The sequence below is a fragment of the Leucopleurus acutus genome, assembly GCF_964270905.1.
Source record: "Leucopleurus acutus genome assembly, chromosome: 4".
In the NCBI taxonomy this organism is placed as follows: Eukaryota; Metazoa; Chordata; class Mammalia; order Artiodactyla; family Delphinidae; genus Leucopleurus; species Leucopleurus acutus.
In genome coordinates, this window is record NC_139146.1 from 108,264,388 (window position 1) to 108,286,443 (window position 22,056).

The 22,056-nt window shown below is 41.2% G+C and overlaps 1 protein-coding gene across 1 annotated transcript in view; it reads right to left on the reverse strand.

Moving 5' to 3' along the window:
- The window catches only part of ADAMTS3 (ADAM metallopeptidase with thrombospondin type 1 motif 3), a gene marked incomplete at its 3' end in the record, with an annotated part of 287,161 nt that extends 274,087 nt beyond the window's left edge, over positions 1 to 13,074 (reverse strand). Inside the window, exons 1-2 of the mRNA XM_082838783.1 lie at positions 12,767 to 13,074; positions 11,432 to 11,459 (exon numbers count right to left, since the gene is read on the reverse strand). Coding sequence (XP_082694909.1) covers positions 11,432 to 11,459; positions 12,767 to 12,835 — 97 coding nt within the window. The 5' untranslated portion in view covers positions 12,836 to 13,074. The remainder of the gene's footprint in view (positions 1 to 11,431; positions 11,460 to 12,766) is intronic.
- Positions 13,075 to 22,056: the final 8,982 nt, after the last annotated feature.

Sequence of the window (22,056 nt, forward strand, 5' to 3'; positions counted from 1 at the left end):
CTAAACTTCCTAGCTCTGACTGTCGTGCACTGACTGCATAACAGTTATAAAAATCCCTATGGGTGAAAAATTATATGTTTATGTCTTGTCCTTTCAGAGATTTTAAGCTCTTTGGGGCAGAGGTGTGTTCTTAAATGTGTTTAAATGTCCCCAGTGTACATCAGTCTTTGGGGAAAAGAGAAATTAATGGCTATTTTTGGAAGTGGGGATTCTTGGGAAGGAGTGCTGTCACAGCATCACCCTGTAGCCCAGGCTTTGGGATCATCTATACTCCTTCACGCATTCAGCCACATATGCTCACAACGGAGGACAGGCAGGTTGGTATCCTTCTAAGTATGTTGTAGAACACTACACAAATGTTTCCTAGAAGAGACTAGATGTCCCCAGCACATTACAAAGACCACACTCTAGAACAGCAAGAGAAGAGAAGTCTTCAGTAGTACAATCAACATTGCTAGGACCTAAATGGCTGCAATACAAAGTCTCATATATCACGGCAATTTTTAGCTGATCTAATTAAGACCAAATCTACCCCAGGCACACAGAATACTGGAATACTTGTGATTGATGCAATGTGGCTCTAATTTCCAAGCAAAGAAGGGGGTGGGGTATGATGGTTGAATACTAAAGGTCTGGAGTCAAAAAGCACTGCATTTGAAGGCTGGTTTCAATCTCATGTGCTCTTTGGCACATGAGCTTGAAATTATGAAATTAAGGCTCAGACAGGTTACCTGTAAAATAGGAAGAAGAGATAAGGCACATAAAGGGCTTAGTCCATCTAATAACATTTCAATAAATGAAAAATTAGCTGGTGTTATTATCACCATCACCATCATCATCTAGCTAGAGCTGTACACGAAGGAAGTCAATATCAGATTCCTTCCGTGTCCCAGCACCCCTCAAGCCTCTCCCCATTTCAGTCTCACACAAATATAGTGTTTCTAGTGGTTAGAAGGGATCTTAAGCTCCATGTCAACAAATGGCCTGAAGTCTAGACTGGCTGTAACAACCCATGCTCCATTACCCAACCCAGAGACTGGGAATCTCTCCCGAGAATTGGCTGATTGCTCTACACTAGAGGCAGTCACACAGGCAATTTCCTTTATCAGGTATAAATTCTCAGTATGCAACAATCTGGCCACAAGAATGAAATCAAATAAGCATTTTCAAGATCTGCTAAAGAAGCAGCTCCAACAACAACATTTCCAAATCCTGAGCCAAGGGTAAGAGAATGACTTTCATCAGAAATGACAGGAGCCAGCTGCTCCAGGAAAGATGTGAGTGGGGTGAAGAGTGGACGTTAAAAAGGACATCACATGCCAAAGGGCTCACCAAAGCTGTAAACGCTAACGGAGAAGGGGACACATCTTCTCTCAAAGGCAATTAAAAATTAATTTTGACACATGCTGAAATTCTGAATGCAGCCAAATTCCTTTTTCCTCACTTCATCTCCTCTAGGCTCTTATCACCACAAGGCAGAAAAACACTTTGATGTCTTTTATTTTAGTTGCAAACCTATTTTCATAGCCATTTGGGGGGTGGAGGGGGAAGGTACTTTGCTTTTACTCATTATTAAGAAAGAACAAATAGTTGTGAACTTTAAAATTCTTCTCATTTTTTTAATCTGGCTTTTTCATAAATATTTGTTGCAATTGCACAATGTTTATGTTCAAGAGAGTCATTTAGGAAAGAACAGTACATTCTTCAGCATTCCAGGACATGAAATCAGGTAAGAGGAGATCTTTTAAGAAAACTGTTTTAAAGAAAAATATCCAAGTATTTTCTTTATTTGCATCTTAAAATGATCAAATAATCAATAACAGGATAACAAGTAGAGATTTATTTTTTTTAAGTGAGGCCTAAATGCCAAACACTTAACATTCCAATCTTAGTTTTTAAAGAAGCACTTCTACTGGTTATATTTATCATCATTGGAGATTTTACAGACTCAAGAGCGATATTAGACATTCTAAAAATTAATATTTCTCATATGTCTTACAATTTTTTGATGGATAATACTTTTGAAGACTATTGAGTCTAGAATTTAAAGCCAGGAAAATTAGCATTTGTCCCTAGGGCCAAAGGCTGGGGAAAATATGACAGATAAGAAATGCGGATAGTAGCTTTAAAGGTTTTCCCTGAAACTTTACTTGTGGTAATTATATTTTCCAAATCTAAAATAGTCTGGCTTATGGTTTGACAAAAAGTATGAGAAACCAGGGCAGTCCACTAGGCTGCTGCTTTAGTTTCCTATTGCTGCTGTAACAAACTGCCACAAACCTGGTGACCTGAAACAACATGAATACGTTATCCTACAGTTCTGGAGGTCAAAAGTCTGAAATAGGTTGCACAGGGCTGAAAGCAAGGTGTCAGCAGGCTGCATTTCTTTTGGAAGCACTAGGAATGATCTGCTTCCTTGCCTTTTTCAATGTCCAGAGGCTACCTGCGTTCGCTGGCTCAAGGTTCCCTCCTTCCATCTTCAAAGCCAGCAACATCAAACCAAGTCTTTTTCACCTCCCCCTTCCATCTATAAGGACTTTCCAACAGGTAATCCAGGATAATCTCCCTATTTTAAGGTCAACTGATTAGCAACCTTAATTCCACCTGAAGACTTAATTCCTCTTTGCCATGTCATGTATTTACAAGTTCCAGGGATTCAAACAGAGACATCTTGGGGGTCCACTCCTCTGCCTGCCACAGCCAACAGTTCCCATCAATGTGGCGGAAGTCCTCACAGCTGTGACGTTATTGCACACGTGTGCCACCCAGCATCCGTCCCTCCTTGTCCTTTAACTGAACCCCAGTTTTCCCTCAGGTTAACCATCTCACACTCCACTCTCAGTCCCTGTCAGTCAAGAGTGAAACACCTCAATCCAGGCTAATCAGAGCACTGCATCACTGAGCACAGTTCATGGTTTGAGAATAAGCTTATGACTCAAGCCAGGTAGCCAATAAAAGCCCTACCAGGAGCTATTAACTGGAGCAGCCAGAACAGAAGTGTTCTGTCTAGTGGGGTAATGATAGCCTAGAGGTGCTGGTGACAGTCTTTGCCACAACTTGGATAGTCACGATCTTATGCTACTAGAGAAATAAAGCCAAACCAGAGGAATAGCAAGAGAGAAACAAAGAGGGAAGAAAGGGAGGGAAGGAGGAAAGAAAGGTGGGAGGGAAAAGAGGAGGGAGGGACAGAGAGGGGAAGGAGGAAGGGGAGAGAGAGAGATTGATTCCTGACATTATTTGAGCCCTAGATCCAGCTATACCTGACTTTGATTACCTGATCAATTTTGTCTTCCTTAACCACTGTCAACTGGGTTCCTGTTATTTGCATCCAAAGGAGTCACGATTAATACAGGAACATTCTCTCAATGAAATGGAAAGAAGGAATTTCAATAAATAAGATGAAAAGAAAAGAAAGAATTATGTCCGGTATACACAAAATATAGTTGGTGTGGAATAACTTTTTGCACTATTCCTTACTCAACTCCTCCCTCTACTGCTATATTCCAATGAAGTAAGCAACACTACATTGAGATACCAACATGAAGATAATACACGAAAATAGAACTCTTTAAAGAGCTGTCACATGGTGAGCTGAGTGGCTGGATAGTGTACAAGTCCATGACACACTAAATTAAGGTGACTGAAAAGCCACAGTGGCAGGCAGACCTATCAGAAATGTATGGACTAGAATGAGGCAGCTCTCCTTGAGTAAAAGTGTTTTTTAAAAGCACAAAACTGGGCTTCCCTGGTGGCACAGTGGTTCAGAATCTGCCTGCCAATGCAGGGGACACGGGTTCAAGCCCTGGTCCGGGAAGATCCCACATGCCACGGAGCAACTAAGCCCGTGTGCCACAACTACTGAGCCTGCGCTCTAGACCCCGCAAGCCACAACTACTGAAGCCCATGCGCCTAGAGCCTGTAGTCCACAACAAGAGAAGCCACCGCAATGAGAACCCCATGCACCGCAATGAAGAGTAGCCTCCACTAGCCGCAACCAGGGAAAAGCCTGTGCGCAGCAATGAAGACCCAATGCAGCCAGAAACAATAAATAAATTAAATAAAATAATAAATAAATTTTAAAAGCACAAGACTAAGACACACTAATAATAATACCTATTATTCTAGCTTGCTTACCATGTGCCAGCATTTTATGAATCCTTTAAAACTCTGTGAAGTAAGTAAGAGTAGTATGTCTATGTCACATACAAGACAATGAAGCTTTGAGAGGTTAAGGTCATCAACTAGAAAGTGTTGCAGTCAGGATTTTAAACCACACGGTAAACAGAGTCTGTGCCCCTGACCATTTGATGGAGGAGAGGCAATGAATATTAATAGTTCCTCTAATGCATACACTGGTTAGCTTTTAGATTAAGGAATGGACTCTACATGTAAAAAAGAGAGGTCTTTACATATAAAAGAAAGAGAACACAAATTCATATGAATAATTATTTCAATCATTCTTTTTATTTGTGTGCATTAGTACATATAAAAATATATGTACTAAATATGAAGAAAAATTGTAGGAAATGTGATTATCTAAATATTTGAAGATTCATATGTTTAATCCTACTTTACTTTCTACAAGTTTCCTAAATACTATTTTTGTTTTATCAGTCACTTCAAGAACAAGACAGGCTGTTTCATGCTGCTCACAATTTGTTCTAAATTCCATAAAGATTCATCATGCCGAATTTGTGGCACTCATTTTATAAACAAGAGACTGACATTTTACCACAAAATCTCTTCTAGGGATTTATAGTTAGTCAGCAAAGTCACGTAAATGCATTCAGAAAATTAGGATGGATGAATTACATGTGGGAACAGAGATTCCTAAGCTAGGAAACTTTTCCCACGCTTTACTATCCATTCTAAAGAATACACAACTCTCAAATTCTGTTCTATGAGGTGGACAAATCTTCTTAGGGTACTGATAAAATTACAAAACATTTTTATAATACAATGGTTCATACTTTGAGGTACGTGGTAACTAGAAAATGATTAATTCATTGCATCTTTCAGAGATTGCATAACCAAATATTTAAAAATTATGTTCAAATGTCAAGAAGAGCAGAACCAAACCTAATTTAAAATTAAAATATTTTAAATCAACACTTTCCTATATATTGCTACTAGGAATTCAGGTCCTACAAACATCTTCAAAAGTCATGCATTTGTCAAAATGTATCACGTTAATTTGGTTTTACTCAGTAATCAACTTCTAGGGCGCTCTCCTAAAGGAATCATTGGAAAAATGGGCAATAACCTATATACAACACTGTGTGGCAATATTCACTATCATGAGAAAATGGATACCATTAGGGAAATTATTACATAAAATAAGGTTTATTAGTATATGATGGGATGAAAATGATGTTTATGAGGAGTTTGTAATGATATGGAAAATTACATTAAAATATTAAACCAAACAAAATCAGGTATCCAATAAAAACCCCATAATCTGTGTATTAAAAGAAGACTGAATAAGAATATGCTAAATTATAACAAAAGTTTGATATTTGGGATGATTGTCAAAAATCTGGGGGATACAGAAATAGAAGATAACTACAAAGGGCACATGTAAAGCATCTATAATCAGAACAAAAACTGACTAATTAAAAAGACTAACTCAACAATTTATAATAGAAGTAGCACAGCTTAGAAGTAAAAGCTGATTTCTATTAGAGGAACTCTGAGGAAAGCGTTCCCAAAATTCTGGTAATAACAATCCTCTTTGAGGAAGCAGTAGGGTTCCATTTAAGTCTTCACTGTCAATAGATCCAGTCCAAGCAGTATAACCAAACTCTTTATATTGAAACTACTCATGATTTTAGCAGGCAATTTGGAATTGTCCCTGATGGATTTCCAAGGTAATCTTGGTTGGCTACCCATAAGCAAAGAATGCTTAAAGATAATCGTCCTGGAAACAGAGATGACCTTAAAGATTTCTTAACATTTCTGAGCAATATTATGATTATTTGGTACAATGAAAAAAGAAAACAGTGAAAGTATGGGGAAGGAATAGTTCAGCTAACCAGCAGTAAGTTGCTGGTGATAGGTAACATGCTGCATTTAATAACATCTTCATCTAAGAAGCTTAAAACATTTAACTTTAATCATTATGATGCTCTATGGAGAGGTGGGAGCTAAACCAGTAAAGTCAAGTGTATGATCTTTAGTGCCAGGGAAGAACAATGGCTTAGGTGGCTGAAATTCTAAATTTTACAAGGGATCCCTTTAAACTTGCTTTAGACCACATCTTTTAGTATTGCTGTTGGCAAACTGGATTGACAGATTTCAATCTTAGCTTGTCTTATTTCCACTGATGCCAGCAACATGGCAACTTATCCCAAACAGACTTTAGAGCAAAATTAGTGAGCATTCCAAACCTGCACATAATTCTATTCAATTTGACAAATACTTATTGAGCACAAACACAAAAGCATAAAAAACTGATAAGCCTAAGTCCCTGGCTTTGTGGGGTGAAACAGAAAGTCACAAGGAGCCTTGATAACATTGAATAATTAACTGTATAGCCATTGTCACCATCCTCATTTTCCTGGGGACCAATTAAACCTGGACAGGGGCACAGAACAAGAGCATTTTAGGAATATCAGAACACAGCCAAATCCCAGTAAGATAATAATCTGCTTACTAGATCTATGCACTGAATAACAAATATTTGAGAGACCACAAGGTACCAAGCTCTGTTTTATGTACAGGGGATACAGCAGTCATCAAGACAAAGTCTTTGCTCTCTCAAGGGCTACGCTAGTGGAAACACTTATTCTATACCAAGGAGAAGGTACAGTGACACACTACACCTTGAAAACCAAACAAGTACCTGAAAATGATGAAAAATTATTTCTCAGGAAACCAGATATTTGAGAGGACAAATTAGCAACTTTATTTGGTTAAGAATAAAATACAATGAAATTTGAAACTGGGAAACAGAAATAGGGCAGAGAAAGATGGATATGCCCCAATTCTAAGAGCGGGGGTGGGAGAGGGAAGACAGCTGAACACCAAAGCCTTACAATGGTTTTTCCTCTGATAACACTCAAGTAATCTCAAAGGCGTGGCTTATGAAACAAAAGGACTCAGAGAATTCTTTTTTGGATTCTCCAATTTCTACAGAACTATGATTATTTCCTAAGCCACATGTGTCACAGAGCAAACCTCCTTACCCAATCAGGCCAGCCAGCCAGCTACCCACAATTACCCTAGGCATCCTACCAAGGCCATATTCTGAGTCAGAAATGAAAGAGCTCCCTGATATGTCACAGAAGTAGTCTACCAATCTCATGAAACACATTTACACATATATACACATTACATACACATTCACATATGCACCTATATGTATGTATGCATGCATGTATACATGTGCATATGTGTGGGTATATGTATGTATGTGTGGGTATATGTATGTATGTGTGGGTATATGTATGCATGGGTATATGTATGTATACATGAGTGTAGATAGGTAGGTAGGTAGATTGCTCCTCTCTGATTGACAAGGGAGCAGAGAATTAGGTGACAGTTCAAAACCTATTTGCCCGTTTTCCCAAGAGTCACACACCAAGAGGACATTTTTCCACTGGGTGGAGAAAAAAGCAAAGAAGTCACATATATATATATATATTCTAACCTGCCCCCATCACAGACTGCCCTCTACTCTAGGGGGTTGGAGCATATCAGATATATATTTTTTACTGGTCTCCTAAGCCAAATACTAAAAAAGTATGTATTGTTTTTCTATTTATAAAAAGAATTTAAAACTGGCAAAATTAATTTATCCTGTTACAAGTCACCTTTTGTGTGGGAATCCTGCTAGGAAAGTGGCACAAGTACTAGTAATGTTCTTATCAATCCGGGTGCTGGATACCCAGAAGTGTTCCCTTCGTGAAGAATCAGCAAGGTGTACACTTATACGCACCACACTGCATGTATATTATATCTCAATAGAAAGGAGTTTTTAAATTTAGCTTCCTAACAATTTGTGGTGTGTTACTAAATTATACTTACCTCTTCTTGAGACATTAAATTATTCACAAATTATTCAGAAACATGGAATCTTCTCTAGCCAATTTGTAGATCAATAAATATAAATTCATTAATTCTACAAACCTTATTACTTTTTCCTAATTGTGTCATTGATCAAATAGCACCTCCAGGCAGTTATATAAAACTACTTTTCAATCAATGATTGGAAAAAAAATTACTTAACTGTATGTAGAAAAGTACATTTACCAAAACTCCAGGTTAGCAATCCCTTGATGCATGGGGACAGGGGAAAGGAATCTCATTCTTGCACATCAAATTTTTTAAATATATTTTTAAATCCCTCTTAAGAACAACATAAATGATTATAACCCAAAGCCAAATGGTACACTTCTGCTATCACAAGACTCATGAGTCAAATCTATTTTTATCTTTATTTCTTCCCTTAACTCAATTCGGAAATGGTAAATAAAAATGACAATAATAAAAGAAAGAAATCTCATAAAGCAGAGGAACTTGGGAGCAGATAAATCTTCAGCAACACAACCTAAGAGTGCCCTGCCCTCTTCTCCTAAGTGCTGTTACTCATCTCCCTCTTACCAAATTAAAGCAGACCTGTACTACTTTCTTCCTTGAGGACAAGAACTACCAAAGTAGTTTATATTAGCAAAACGACTGGACCCAAAGTCTAACCCAGGGCCTCTTACATATGAGCATGCTATCTGAAAATTTAATCAAAGCAGTATATTTTATTCCTTGTAGAATGAGTGATCTTAAAATAGTTTTTTAATTTACATATCGAAATGTTGGGATGTTTAAGTAATCAAATGTTTAAGAAATAAAAAGTAATAGAGCTTTCTTTCCCTACTTGTTTGAAGACCGGTTAAAAGAAAAATCTGGGGCTTCCCTGGTGGCGTAGTGGTTGAGAGTCCGCCTGCCGCTGCGGGGGACACGGGTTCGTGCCCCGGTCCAGGAGGATCCCACATGCCGCGGAGCGGCTGGGCCCGTGAGCCATGGCTGCTGAGCCTGCGCGTCCAGAGCCTGTTGCTCCGCAACGGGAGAGGCCACAACAGTGAGAGGCCCGCGTACCGAAAAAAAAAAAAAAAAAAAGATACATGTTGGGGACGTCCCTGGTGGCACAGTGGTTGAGAGTCCGCCTGCCAATACGGGGGACACGGGTTCGTGCCCCGGTCCGATCAAGGAGGATCCCACATGCCGCGGAGCGGCTGGGGCCGTGAGCCATGGCCGCTGAGCCTGCGCGTCAGGAGCCTGTGCTCCGCAACGGGAAGGGCCACAACACTGAGAGGCCCGCCTACCGCAAAAAAAAAAAAAAAAAGATACATGTTGGGGGCTTCCCTGGTGGCGCAGTGGTTGAGAGTCCGCGTGCCGATGCGGGGGACACGGGTTCCTGCCCCGGTCCGGGAAGATCCCACGTGCCGTGGAGCGGCTGGGCCCGTGAGCCATGGCCGCTGAGCCTGCGCGTCAGGAGCCTGTGCTCCGCAACGGGAGAGGCCACAACAGTGAGAGGCCCGCGTACCGCAAAAACAACAACAACAAAAAGATACATGTTGGGGGCTTCCCTGGTGGCACAGTGGTTGAGAGTCCGCCTGCCGATACGGGGGACACGGGTTCGTGCCCCGGTCCGGGAGGATCCCACATGCCGCGGAGCAGCTGGGCCCGTGAGCCATGGCCGCTGAGCCTCCGCGTCAGGAGCCTGTGCTCCGCAACGGGAGGGGCCACAGCTCTGAGAGGCCCGCGTACTGCAAAAAAAAAGAGATACATGTTGGGGCTTACCTGGAGGCGCCGTGGTGGAGAATCTGCCTGCCAATGCAGAGGACACGGGTTCAAGCCCTGGTCTGGGAAGATCCCACATGCCGCGGAGCAACTACGCCTGTGAGGCACGACTACTGAGCCTGCGCGTATGGAGCCTGTGAGCCACAACTACTGAGCCTGCGCGTCTGGAGCCTGTGCCCCGCAACAAGAGAGGCCGCGACAGTGAGAGGCCCGCGCACCGCGATGAAGAGCGGCCCCCGCTCGCCGCAACTGGAGAAAGCCCTCGCACAGAAACAAAGACCCAACACAGCCAAAAATAAATAAATTAATTAATTAAAAAAAAAAGATACATGTTGCTGGCTGAATGCTATCAACTACAAATGACAAATGTCTCTTCATAGACATTGTATTTTCAATGCAGTTCTCAGTCACTTTCCTCCTGTCTGTCCTGCACTTCCTGTGGAGGTCTAAGCTTGTGGAGGAGTTCCAACAATGCTAAGCACTGAGTAAGAAGGGAGCATTCTGACACACGATGTCATATGGCTACAAACAGATATTCTGGGCCTGGATCTTGGGGTCCCTCCATTAGTTTACAAGTATGGAATTCCCTGAGCTCTCCACTATGCACTACAGCAGGTTACTGTGTAACCTCTCAAGCTTCATTTCCTTCAAATCTAAAATAGGCACAATGTGTCCCTACCCCCTAGTGCAGTTGTGAGAAACAGATGACATTAGGCACATAAAGCAATTAGCACTGTGCCCGGCACACAGCACATGGGCAAAGATTTGTAACTACTTCTGCAGTAACAAAATCTTTTCATGTAAAAGATGACTTTACCATATCACCTGACAAATACACGATTTACAGAGACTGACACTCTGCCAAAAGGAAAATCATCTTTTAAAGTAACCCAAGTTAAATGTGTATGAAAAGACTGAATGGAGCCTAGCTTCTTGACAGATGACTTTCAGTTTCTGCGTTCAGAACAAATACATTATTATAAACAGTTTCAAAAAAGACCATGGACTTTGGAGGACATGTTACAAGTCACACTCTCTGAGCCTCAGTGTCCTCACCCATAAAATGGGAATAATTCCCATATCGTCAGGCAATACCGAGGTTTTAGATGTTATCTGCAAAAGGCCTAACAATATCTTACACATTAGTAGATAACTATTTCAAAGCAGATGGCATAAGAAAAGCCATCAGAGGGATTATTCAAAGCTGGAAAAATTTTAAGAGAAAACTTTCCATCATCTGTGCTTCATTTTTCTCTTCTTTGTAGCATTCTTACACTTTCTCTTCTAATCAGATTTGCTCCTCTTAATGCTACAAACGTTGATTTAATTTATCTCCATATCTTCTTCCAGTCCCTCCATCACCCTCCCAGTACCTACCAGTGGCTTGTCCAAAGACAGTTAATAAATCGACGCCTGAAAAGTCCGACTGCAGGAGAATTTTTACATCACTACAACTCAGCCCGAGGAAAGTGACACCCTCCTCCGGAAAGAGGAAGAGAAGAATAGAAATGTTACTGGACTACCAATTGTTTCTTTAACCATCAATGGGAGAAATTTCAGGAACAATATTTTGCTTCGCTTACTTCATTCCCTACTTTCTACTAAGATAAGAGTGACATCTGAGAACAAGGCTTACCTATTTGCACCATTTCTTCATTACCAGCCTGGAAAGGAGGGGGAAAAGTAAGAAAAAGAAACAGTTACTGGGTTTCATCTTATCACCTCATGCGTTTTATTTCTACCATTAATGCTTTTCAGGAGCTGGCTAATCAGGAGATGCTGGAGACCGGGATTGGTGCCTAAAGGCTGCACCTCAGTTTGTAGGAGGTTCTGTGACAGAAGCATGAGCCAATTCAATAATAATTTGGGACAGGGTGTCGTTTGCTCGTTTCAATTTTAATTTAACATTTATGAAGCCAGCAAAAAATAAATACTGACACTCGATATTCTCTTCTGAAAACTCCGGGTACTGGGTCAGGAGTAGAAAAGAAAGTCTCTGAATTTACACGTGCAAAAAGAAGTCTAAATCCTGATGCATCAGATTTGAGGTCAGGAATCCACCAGACAATTCTGTACTTTTCACCCTATGGTCAGACCAGGCAGACCCGAGACGCTACAAAAACTCACAGAGAAATTCTGTACCCAAAGTCCCACCGGCCCTGTGCTGATGTGATTTACTACAAACGGCTCGGCTCATCCCGCTGAGCCTTCTCAAGGACTCTTCCGAGAGCATCGGGCTTCACCTTGAGTCTCCAAAGGGCGGGGGCTGGGTCGAAAAGAAACAGAGCTGCACTCAACTTCGCTTTAAAAAGAGGAGGAGTTGTGCAGAGGGGGAGGGGAGAAAAGCGGCCGGCGCCTCCAGCCTCTGCCCAGGAAAACGCAGAGCAGGAAACGTCCCCGGGCCCCCCTCCCCAACTGTCAAACCCCGGCCCTGCCGCGGTCCTCCCAGGACACGTGTCTACTGGATCGCTCCCTGTCCGGCCCAAGGACTTCCTGAAACCCCCGCCTCCGGCTGCCCGAAAAAGCTGTGAGTCAGTGAGGAGGAGAGAAAGTCCCGCGAACCCGACTCCGGCTGCTGCAACCAGAGCACTGGGATCCCGGACCCAGCGTCCAGAACTTCATTCAGACGCCCAGACCGCCCTCCGGAAAGAGGAAACCCAGATGGCCCGGCGAGGATGCGAATTGGCTGCACTTTGTCACCAGGAATTGTTCCGAATGCCGCAAAGTGAAGTCCTAGGTGTGACAAGCCTGGGCTCCCGAAGTGGGAGTCCAAACCTCCCGTGCCATTCAACCCCCCACCCCAGAAAGCCCCGCACGCTGCGCCCAGCCCTCGAAACACCGTCCGTGAATGCACCAGATAACAGGGAAGGGTGGGAGGGGTGAGGAGGAGAGAGAGGAGGGGAAAGAGGGGAGGAACTTTTTCGGGAAAAGGTTGGGTTTGAGTTTTTTATTGTTATTATTTTCCACTTACTTGTCCATCAGCTGAAGTCCTAACCTCTACCAGAGCGGCTGCTATCAACCAAAGTGACAGGAGAACCATCACGAGTCGAGTTCACTTTTCAACTACTGGGCAAAGCAAATGCCCAGAGCAAACCCACCCCCCCTCAAAATAAGTTTCTTGAAAAAAAGAAAAAGAAAAAAGAACCAAAAAATGCAGAATTAAAACAAAAACAAACAAACAGAAGAAAACTGATCTTCCGTGCTTTGCTTCAATGAAAATGAAATCTGAGCTCTGAGACTGGCCCCCTCTGCTCTGCAGTTCTTTCCACTTCACCTTCTCACCCCGTCCTCCCAAACAGAGCGTGCAGGAGCGAGAAGGTGCTGCGAGCCGGGCATGGGCTGCGCCGGGAGAGGGGGAAGGGACGAGGGGCTTCCAACTATCTCTGCCCGAAGCGGCTTTTTCTAGGCTTTTCGAGCACCATGGGTCCCTACGGTTAGCGCTGAGAATGCTTGGGTCCCCTGGAGCACAGCAGGGGGAAGTATTAGCGAGAGAGACGAGCGAGCGGGAGCGGGAGAAAGAAGCAGGGAGAGGGCGATTCCGCCGCTCGCACAGAGGTGGGGGCGGGAGGAGCCCGAGGGGAGGAGGAGGAGGCAGGCGGAGGAGGTGGGAGGAGTGGGCCGCTCGCCGGCTCCTGTTGCTCGCGAAGCGGCCGTATGCTCGCTGCCGGCGACCCGCGGGGCGCTAATAAGGCGGCCGGAGCCCCCCGGGCGGCCCCTCCCGCCGCGGCGCCCACGTCACGCGGGGCCCGGTCCCGCGCCCCCCGCGCCGGCCCGAACGGCCGGGGCGGGCGCTGCCGGCGCGGGAGGAGCGGGGAGGAGTGGGGAGGACGGCGACCGTGGCCGGCCCCAGGCAGGGTCAGGCTTTGAAGCCGCGCGAGGGGTCTCGAGTGGCCCGGGCTCGACACCCCCATCCCGGGATCTTCTCCTTCCCCGCGACATGGGCGAAGGGAGGTGGCGGGCCAGGGGAGCCACCGGCCCAGACAGGCGGGACCGGCTTTGAGTTAATTATAGGAAGGGGGAGGGTCTAAGGGTCGGTCCTGGGCTTTAGGAAATTCACCTCCTGCTCTACCTTCCCTGCTCTCCCGACCGGGTCTCCCCGGAGGGAACCCCTGGAACCTCCAGGTCGTAATGACGCGGTCATCCTCCTTCCGGGTACCAGCCGCCTACCACGTTTTGTAGGGGTGGTTCCTACCCCCTTTCAGTTCTTGTTTATGCTCTATTAGTTTGTGTTAGTTTTAAACGATGCCGTGTCTCTTCCTTGAGTCACCCGGATGCTTCCGTTTATCACTAGAGTACACAGGCCTCAGCGTCTCTTCCTCTCCCCAAGATTAAGTTATCAAATGATTTCTGCCCTTTGTGGCCCAGAGCTTTCTGGGAGGAGATAGCACCAACCTGGGCTCCAGAGACTTGAGAAGGGTTTGCTGGAAGCCAAGCGCAGGCCCGCTTCCCTGGAGTAGACGCTTGTGGGCGCTTTCCAGGGAGCAGAGGGGGTGGAAAAGGAAATATTTCCAACCTCCACTGACCAGTTTCTGACACTCCCTCCCCAGAACAGACCATGAGAGAAGAGTGAATAGGCACAAATTTAGGTATAATTTTCAAGGCTTCAACTGGAAGGAGCCTTTCAGAGGCCTTCCTAAAATAAAATGTGTAGAAGCTTCTGTTTGTAGCTTCATGGATGCTTCCATATGTCATAGCTCCTTTTCTTTTTTAAAAATGGTGTGCGTTTGGAGGGAATACTTTGGTTCATTATTTAAAGTCTGCATCTTTAGCTTACACATGGCAGGGTTTGTGTTCACTGATGTGTTATCCGCTAAGTCTTCTCAGAATCATATATACGGGACACTTACATGTTCAAGTGAGAAACCAAACAACTGAATGACCCCACCTAGTAACATGGGGTATTACGTTAATTAGTCATTAGCTGGAATAATAATTAGACCTCAGCACTGAAGTATCTCTATATTACTTTCTCCCTTCAATTAAAGCCTTCAGCATTTTTGTAACCTACCACTGACTTACTATCTGGGGGTGATTTGCTGAATTTTGTGCCTGGTTTTCTTATTTGTTAAAAAGAAATAATCCTTGTGTTCTATAAATAAAAATTATGTCAATTTATGCTGACAAGTGAAAGAATTATAGAGTACAAATCAGAAACCCTGCATTCTAGGCCCAGCTAACAGCTGTCTGACCTTGACAAGTCACTAAAACTCTATTTTGGTTTTGCCTCTATGAGATATTTCAGCTCCAAAATTATCTGATTTTAAGCAATAACAAGTACTGTATTTAGCCATGTGATTACTGTAGTCCTTTTTGTGTTAATTTCATAAAATTCAGACATTTGCTATCATCATATCTCCTGCCTAACAAGCAATTCGTGTGTGACTTTCATAAAAGCAGTCTCTTTAGATGTTTCTGGCCATGACCATGGAAAGAAATGTATTTTATACTGTGACCCAGTAAAAATTTTCATGATTCAGTATTTATTACATGCAATAACCCTGATATTTTCTATCTTATTTGTTTTGCTTTGTTTTGTTTTGTTTCCCAAATACTACTCAGGATCCACTTCATTGATTTCACAACCCAATGAGTCCATGACCCTCATTCTGACAAACATTAATTTGAGAGTATATAATAAGGTTTATGTTTCTTGGATTCTAAATAAGTTGAGTTCTTATTAATAAGACTCCCCCAATATACAAAGTTTCCCAAAGTATGTCCCGAAAATTAAAGTTTCACCAAAAAAACAAAAAAGAATTCTCTGACAGTTTGTGAAATGCTCATATGAACACAATGAAATGGGTTTCTTTATTTCAGAACTTCCCAGGGACTTTAATATCCTAAGTGCATTGTGAGTGTTCAAGAGAGAGATGTAGTACACTCGATCCTCCTACTGATGTGACCACAGAATGCTTTTTTCTCATGCTTTATCCTCTGAGGAACACACTTGGGAAAATGCCATTATGAAGACCAATTACTAAAGTAAAATGAACTTTGAGATAGGTAGGATTCACATACAGATTCCACCTCAGTTTTCTCAAGTCTAAAGTCTGTTTACTAATGATGCTTCTGCAAAATGTTCATGAAGATTAACATAATCTTGCATGTAAACTGTTGAGCACGTTGTCTAGAACATAGTAAGGGCTTAAATGAAGATTTTCTTAGATGAATCTGTATGGCGTATGTATAGATAACCCACTGATAATGAAATATGGCAAGTTCTAAGAAAAGTAGGAAAATATAAACAACTAAAACATTATGAACTTTTCATTTTACCAGAGATAACAGTAGGAATAAAAGGCAAAGAAGTCACTGAGTTCCTTCCACAAGCTGACCCCTGCCTGCCTGCGGAGCATCAGATCCCCGCCCTTCCCTGCAGGCTTCTTTGCCTTCAGCAGCAGTGGTTTGTTCCCACATCCCCCGTCCACACACTTGCTCATATTGGCTTTCCAGTCATAAGACCCTTCCTCTTCCTGTCCCCAAGTCAAAGAAAGGCAAATTCCAGGAGATGCTAATAGGTGCTCCACAAAATACTAAAGCAATACTTTGAGTATGTTTTCTTCCAAAGTATGTTTTAAGTAGAGAAATAATCTCAAAAGTAATCACATGTATGTAGTCTCCCTAATTGTGAAATCATCCCCTTTAAGACTTAAGTTTCATGAAGTCGATTGATATATGGATATTTTAACCTGTGCATCCTTGTGTTGGCAGCAATAAACTAAGCGGAGAGGTTTGTGTGTGTGTATTTTCTGTTTGATGCTGTCAAGTCAATGTTGTCTATCTTGTCATAACTTGACATTTTGACACCTAATGTTTATTGTATACTAAACATAAAAATTTTGAAAACTTGTCATTTCTTACAGCAAATAATTCATTTATAGGTTTGTCGCTATTTTTGCTGTTTACCTTTCCCACACTTTTTTTTTTACTGAGACTTTTTTTTAAGAGCAGAATTGAGGTTCGCAGCAGAATTGAGGGGGGAAAATACAGAGATTTCCCAGATCCTCCCTGTCCCCAAACATGCCATAGCCTGCCCTAATGTCAACATCCCCTGAAATGTAACAGAAGAGTGGTACATTTGTTAGAACTGATGAACCTACGTTAACACATCATAATCACCCAAAGTCCACAGTTTACATTACGGTTCACTCTTATTTTTGTACATTGTGTGGGTTTGGACAAATGTATAATGACATGTATCTATCATTATAGTGTCATACAGAGCATTCTCACTGCCCTAAAAATCCTCTATGCTCTACCTACTCATCCTCCCCTACCCCTGGCAGCCACTGATCTTTTTTATAGTCTCCTTAGGTTTGTCTTTTCCAGAATGTCATATAGGTGAGATCATGTAGTGTGTAGCTTTTTCAGATTGGCTTCTTTCACTCAGCAATATTAATTTTCCTCCATGTCTTTTCATGGCTTGATAGCTCATTTCTTTTTAGCACTGAATAATATTCCATTGTCTGAATGTACTACCATAGTGTATTCAATTACTGAAGGACATCTTGGCTGCTTCCAAGTTTTGTCAATTATTAATAAAACTGCTAGAAACATCCTTGTACAGGTTTTCGTGTGGACATAAATTTGCAACTCCTTTGGGTGAATACCAAGGAGTGTGATTGCTGGATCATATGGTAAGAGTACTTTTAGTTTTATAAGAAAATGCCAAACTATCTTACAAAGTGGCTGTACCATTTTGCATTCTCACCAGCAATGAATGAAAGTTCTTGTTCTGCAACCTAGCCAGCATTTGTGCATCTGTGTTCCAGATTTTGGCCATTATAATAGGTGTGCAGTGGTATCTCACTGTTGTTTTAATTTGCATTTCGCTGATGACATATGAGGGAGAATATCTTTTCATATGCTTATTTGCCATCTGTATGTCTTCTTTGGTCAGGTGTCTGTTAAAAGCTTTTGGCCCATTTTTTAATTGGGTTTTTTGTTTTCTTATTGCATTTTAAGAGTTCTTTGTATATTTTAGATAGCAGTCCTTTATTTTTTGCAAAAAATATTTTTCAAATATTTCCTCCCAGTCTGTGGCTTGTCATCCTTTTGACCTTGACTTTCAGGGAGCAGAAGTTTTTAATTTTAATGAAGTACTTTCCCACACTTTTAATATATCTAATGACCTTTGGACAATATTGATTAAATAGATTGTAATTTTTAATTTTTTCCCTATGGCCTAATAGATCTGAAAATTTCTCACCTTTGTTCCAAGTGTAAAGTACAGAACTTTATTGTATCATAATTGACTAGATTTATATCCACCTCCCTCTCTAAACTGCAGCTTCCTTGAGGGCATTAACCTCTGCTTTACTCACTTTCAATTACAAGTTTCTAGCACAATTTCCATCCCATAGAAGTTGCAGAGTACTTTAAATACTACACCCTGAGCACATCCAGGGAAAATTATGTCCTTTTTTCCCAACCTGGTGTTAAGCTTTGTTCCAGGTCCTAAGGATCTCAACATCTAGAACTAACACAGGGAAACATTAGAGTAGGTACATGGGACTGACCATGATAGGACCATGAAAGCTAGACCTATCTACGGTCTTCTCCAACTCTCCACCCCCTATAGCCTCAAAGAACACAGCTACAAGACTTGCAAAATGAGGAAATGGGACTGATAACAGCACACATAGAATTAATTTGTTGATCATTGAGGACAAGAATTTTCCTCTCACATGCAACCCTCCCCTGTTTTATGTAATTAATACTGATTTTTCATTTGTGGATCAGAGAATCAAGTATGCTGTGTACACATTATTTTTAATATTATTATTTCTTTAACCAAGGCATTAGGTTGATTAGGAATTAGGATGCTAACATTTCATACTCATAGGATAGAGCCTGGCACATAGCAAGCACTCAAAGAATATTTGTTGAATGAAAGAGGGAATGAATATTTACTGTCTCTACTTAACAGAGTGAAATGAGTATGTTTTCTTTTCCCCTACTATCAATGAATAAGCAATTTCCATCTTGGACCTTTTTCACAAGAGTTTTTGGACATCCCATTGAAAGAAAAAAATATTAAACAGGAAAATTTATGAATACAAGGATCAAGAAATTAGAAATGGCAAAAAAAAAAAAAAAGAAATTAGAAATGGAAAAGCCTTGCTAGGTCATCTAGTTCATGCTTTGGCTAGTGGTTGAGGCAGTGTTGTTCCCACAGCCTTTTCCTTCAGAGGAAAACCAATATCTTACAAGGGTAAATTTGGACTTTAGGATTTTTTATTCAATCCTTTGCTTTTAGAAGAATAATTCCACTATGGGACAAGACTTGAAGAAAAATTATTTCTCATTTTCCTTGATTTTCCTTTTTTTTCTTGATTTAAGATTGTTCATTTCACCCTTATCTTTGACTAACACTCTAAATAGCTTAACAATGAGCTTAACAATTAATATATTTAACTGTTTATACCCAACTAACATAAACAGATAATATTATCTACCTTCCATTGTTTTTATAATTTTTCTCTTTTTCCACAAGTTTTTGGAATATTTGTGCTTGGAAACTCTGAATGATAATAGAAAATCAGAGTCTTCCTGGGGTTTAAACAGAAGTAAGGGAGCAATTAAAATTTAAAATTCTTCCAAATGTTCCTTGATATGATTCCAGAAGGGTTCCTGGACCCAATTCCAACTTGCATGTGTGTGGAGCATTCCCCACACCAACAAGCAATTCCAGGGCACCAGCAGGGTGTCCAAGAATTCAACTCAGTTCTGACGCTGTCTCCCCAGAGAGAGGCATCAGATTCCACACGTAAAGGGCTCAGTCCTCAATACTGTCCTCCGCTTCAGATGCCAATCTCAAGCCCAGGTTGTTACCTGTGCTTCTAACTGAAGGGCTATAAACTGGAGGTTCCTATGACCCCCTCCAACTCAGGATGCCAATCCCAAGTACAGGTTATTACCTGCACTTCTGACCTACTTACCATAAATCAGAGGTTCCCACCAACTTCTCAGGTTCCAATAATTTGCTAGAATGGCTCACAGAACTCAGGAAAACCTGTTTACTCACTAGATTACCATTTTATTATAAAAAAGTATATTAAAATATATGAATCAACAGTTGGATGAAGAGATACCTAGCACAAGGCATAGGAAAAGGGCACGGAGCCTCCAAGCCCTCCTCAGACCCACTCTCCAAACCCTGTACTTCGGGGGTTTTATGGAAACTTCATTACATAGCCGTGGTTGATTAAATCATTGGCAGTTGGAGATAGATTCAACCTCTAGGCCTTCTCCCCCATCCCTAGGTGGAGTGGGTGAACTGAAATTTCCTCTCTAATCACATGGTTGGTTCTCCTCCTTTGGGTGGGATCCAAAAGTCACCTTCCCCAAAGTATTCTGAGGAACTAAGGATAAGAGACCAAATTTTATCCCATTGCTCCTGTGCTCAGGAAATTCCAAGGTTTTTGGGAACTGTGAGCCAGGAACTATGGATGAAGACCAAATATATATTCTCCCTATAAATTACAAAATGGCAATGACATAACCTAATAGTTATAGCTACTTTATTAGAGAAGCCTTTAGAATTATCATCAGATTACTTTGCATTGATGCCATGATTTTCCTATGTTCCTATGTTAGGAACCCTAACATAGTGGAACTCCAGATAAAATAGATGAGAATTTAAGATTATTGAATATAGTCGATGTATTCTCATGGAGAGGCAGGGGTTCAAAATCATACATGTGACACAGTGTTTTTCACATAGCAGACCATTCAATAAATATATGATAAATTTAATAAAATAGTTAACTGACTCCTACTAATTATACCAATGCTTGTATTTTGAAGTGCCATCAAACTGTTAACTTCAGAACTATGCGTTGTTTTTTATAACTGTCGATTTAATGTTACAAAACATTTGGGAGGTACCTCATGGTACCTTTTGTACTGTGAATTACCATTTAAAAAATATTAGAATAGGATTCCCAGGACTCCTATTCTAGGAGTCTACTGGCACAGTAGTTAAGAATCTGCCTGCCAATGCAGGGGACACGGGTTTGAGCCCTGGTCTGGAAGATCCCACGTGCCACGGAGCAACTAAGCCTGTGCACCACAACTACTGAAGCCCGCATACCTAGAGCCTGTGCTCTGCAACAAGAGAAGCCACTGCAATGAGAAGCCCACGCACCGCAACAAAAAGTAGCCCCTGCTCACCACTAGAGAAAGCCCGTGAGCAGCAACGAAGACCCAATGCAGCCAAAAAATAAATATAATTAATTTTAAAAAATAAACTAATTTTTTTAAAAAAAGAATAGGATTCACCATTTTCAATGGAACTCAATAGGATTTTTTGAGGGAGAGATCCAGCAAATTAGCAGTTACTGTTCATAAATTGGATTCTCTTATAGGAGGAGAGTGTAGATTACCTTCAAGTCAGAAATTTAGTTAAGTGTTCTGAATTTACACTAGAGTCAAAACAAGATGGAAAGGTTTCTATGGGGGAAAAAAACTATATTAAAATTACATTTGAGAGAATCCCTCCACTTAAGCAAGAATTGTTACCGTTAGTTAACAAAGCAATTTCCATAATAAAATTTACTGTAGATTTTTGAGATTAGGATACTCCACTTTTTCCATGCTGTCTGAAAGCAGAGAAAGAAAGTCAGATGTCTTCTGGGTATTCAATCCAATGACTACACAGAAAACTATGGTTCTGCTATATGGTGAGGCACAGTACATTTTGCACATCACTGCAGTGGAAACTAACAGAGAGAGTTTACATTTCATTATCAATTTTCTGAACCCTCATATTATTTATCCATTGGCTGGCAGGCTTCACAAAGTCTTCTAACAGAAAGAGTTTACATTTTATTACCAATTTTCTGAACCCTCATATTATTTGTCCATTGACTGGGAGTCTTCACAAAGTGTTTATAAGGGTTTTGTCTTTTTTTTTTTTAAGGGAACAAACAAACAAATTTTGCATTCCACTGAGTTGCCAAAAGTTATCCCCAATTTTACCTCATAAAAACTTTTCAATAAGATCAATTATTTCATTCTCAGGGTAAACTATGCATTAATTAAAGTAGCAATTAATGTTCCAGACTAGAATTAGAAATAATTTACATAGAGAAAATGAGCAGAAGACAACAATCCAGCAAAGCAAATGAAAAATTGGTTATGAAATCAACAACCAGTCCTAGGCTATCTTTCCTTAAAAAAAAAAAAACACAACTCACAATCTTAGATTATAGCTTTTTAGGAAGAAAAACAAAGACAAAACAAAACAAAAACTGAACT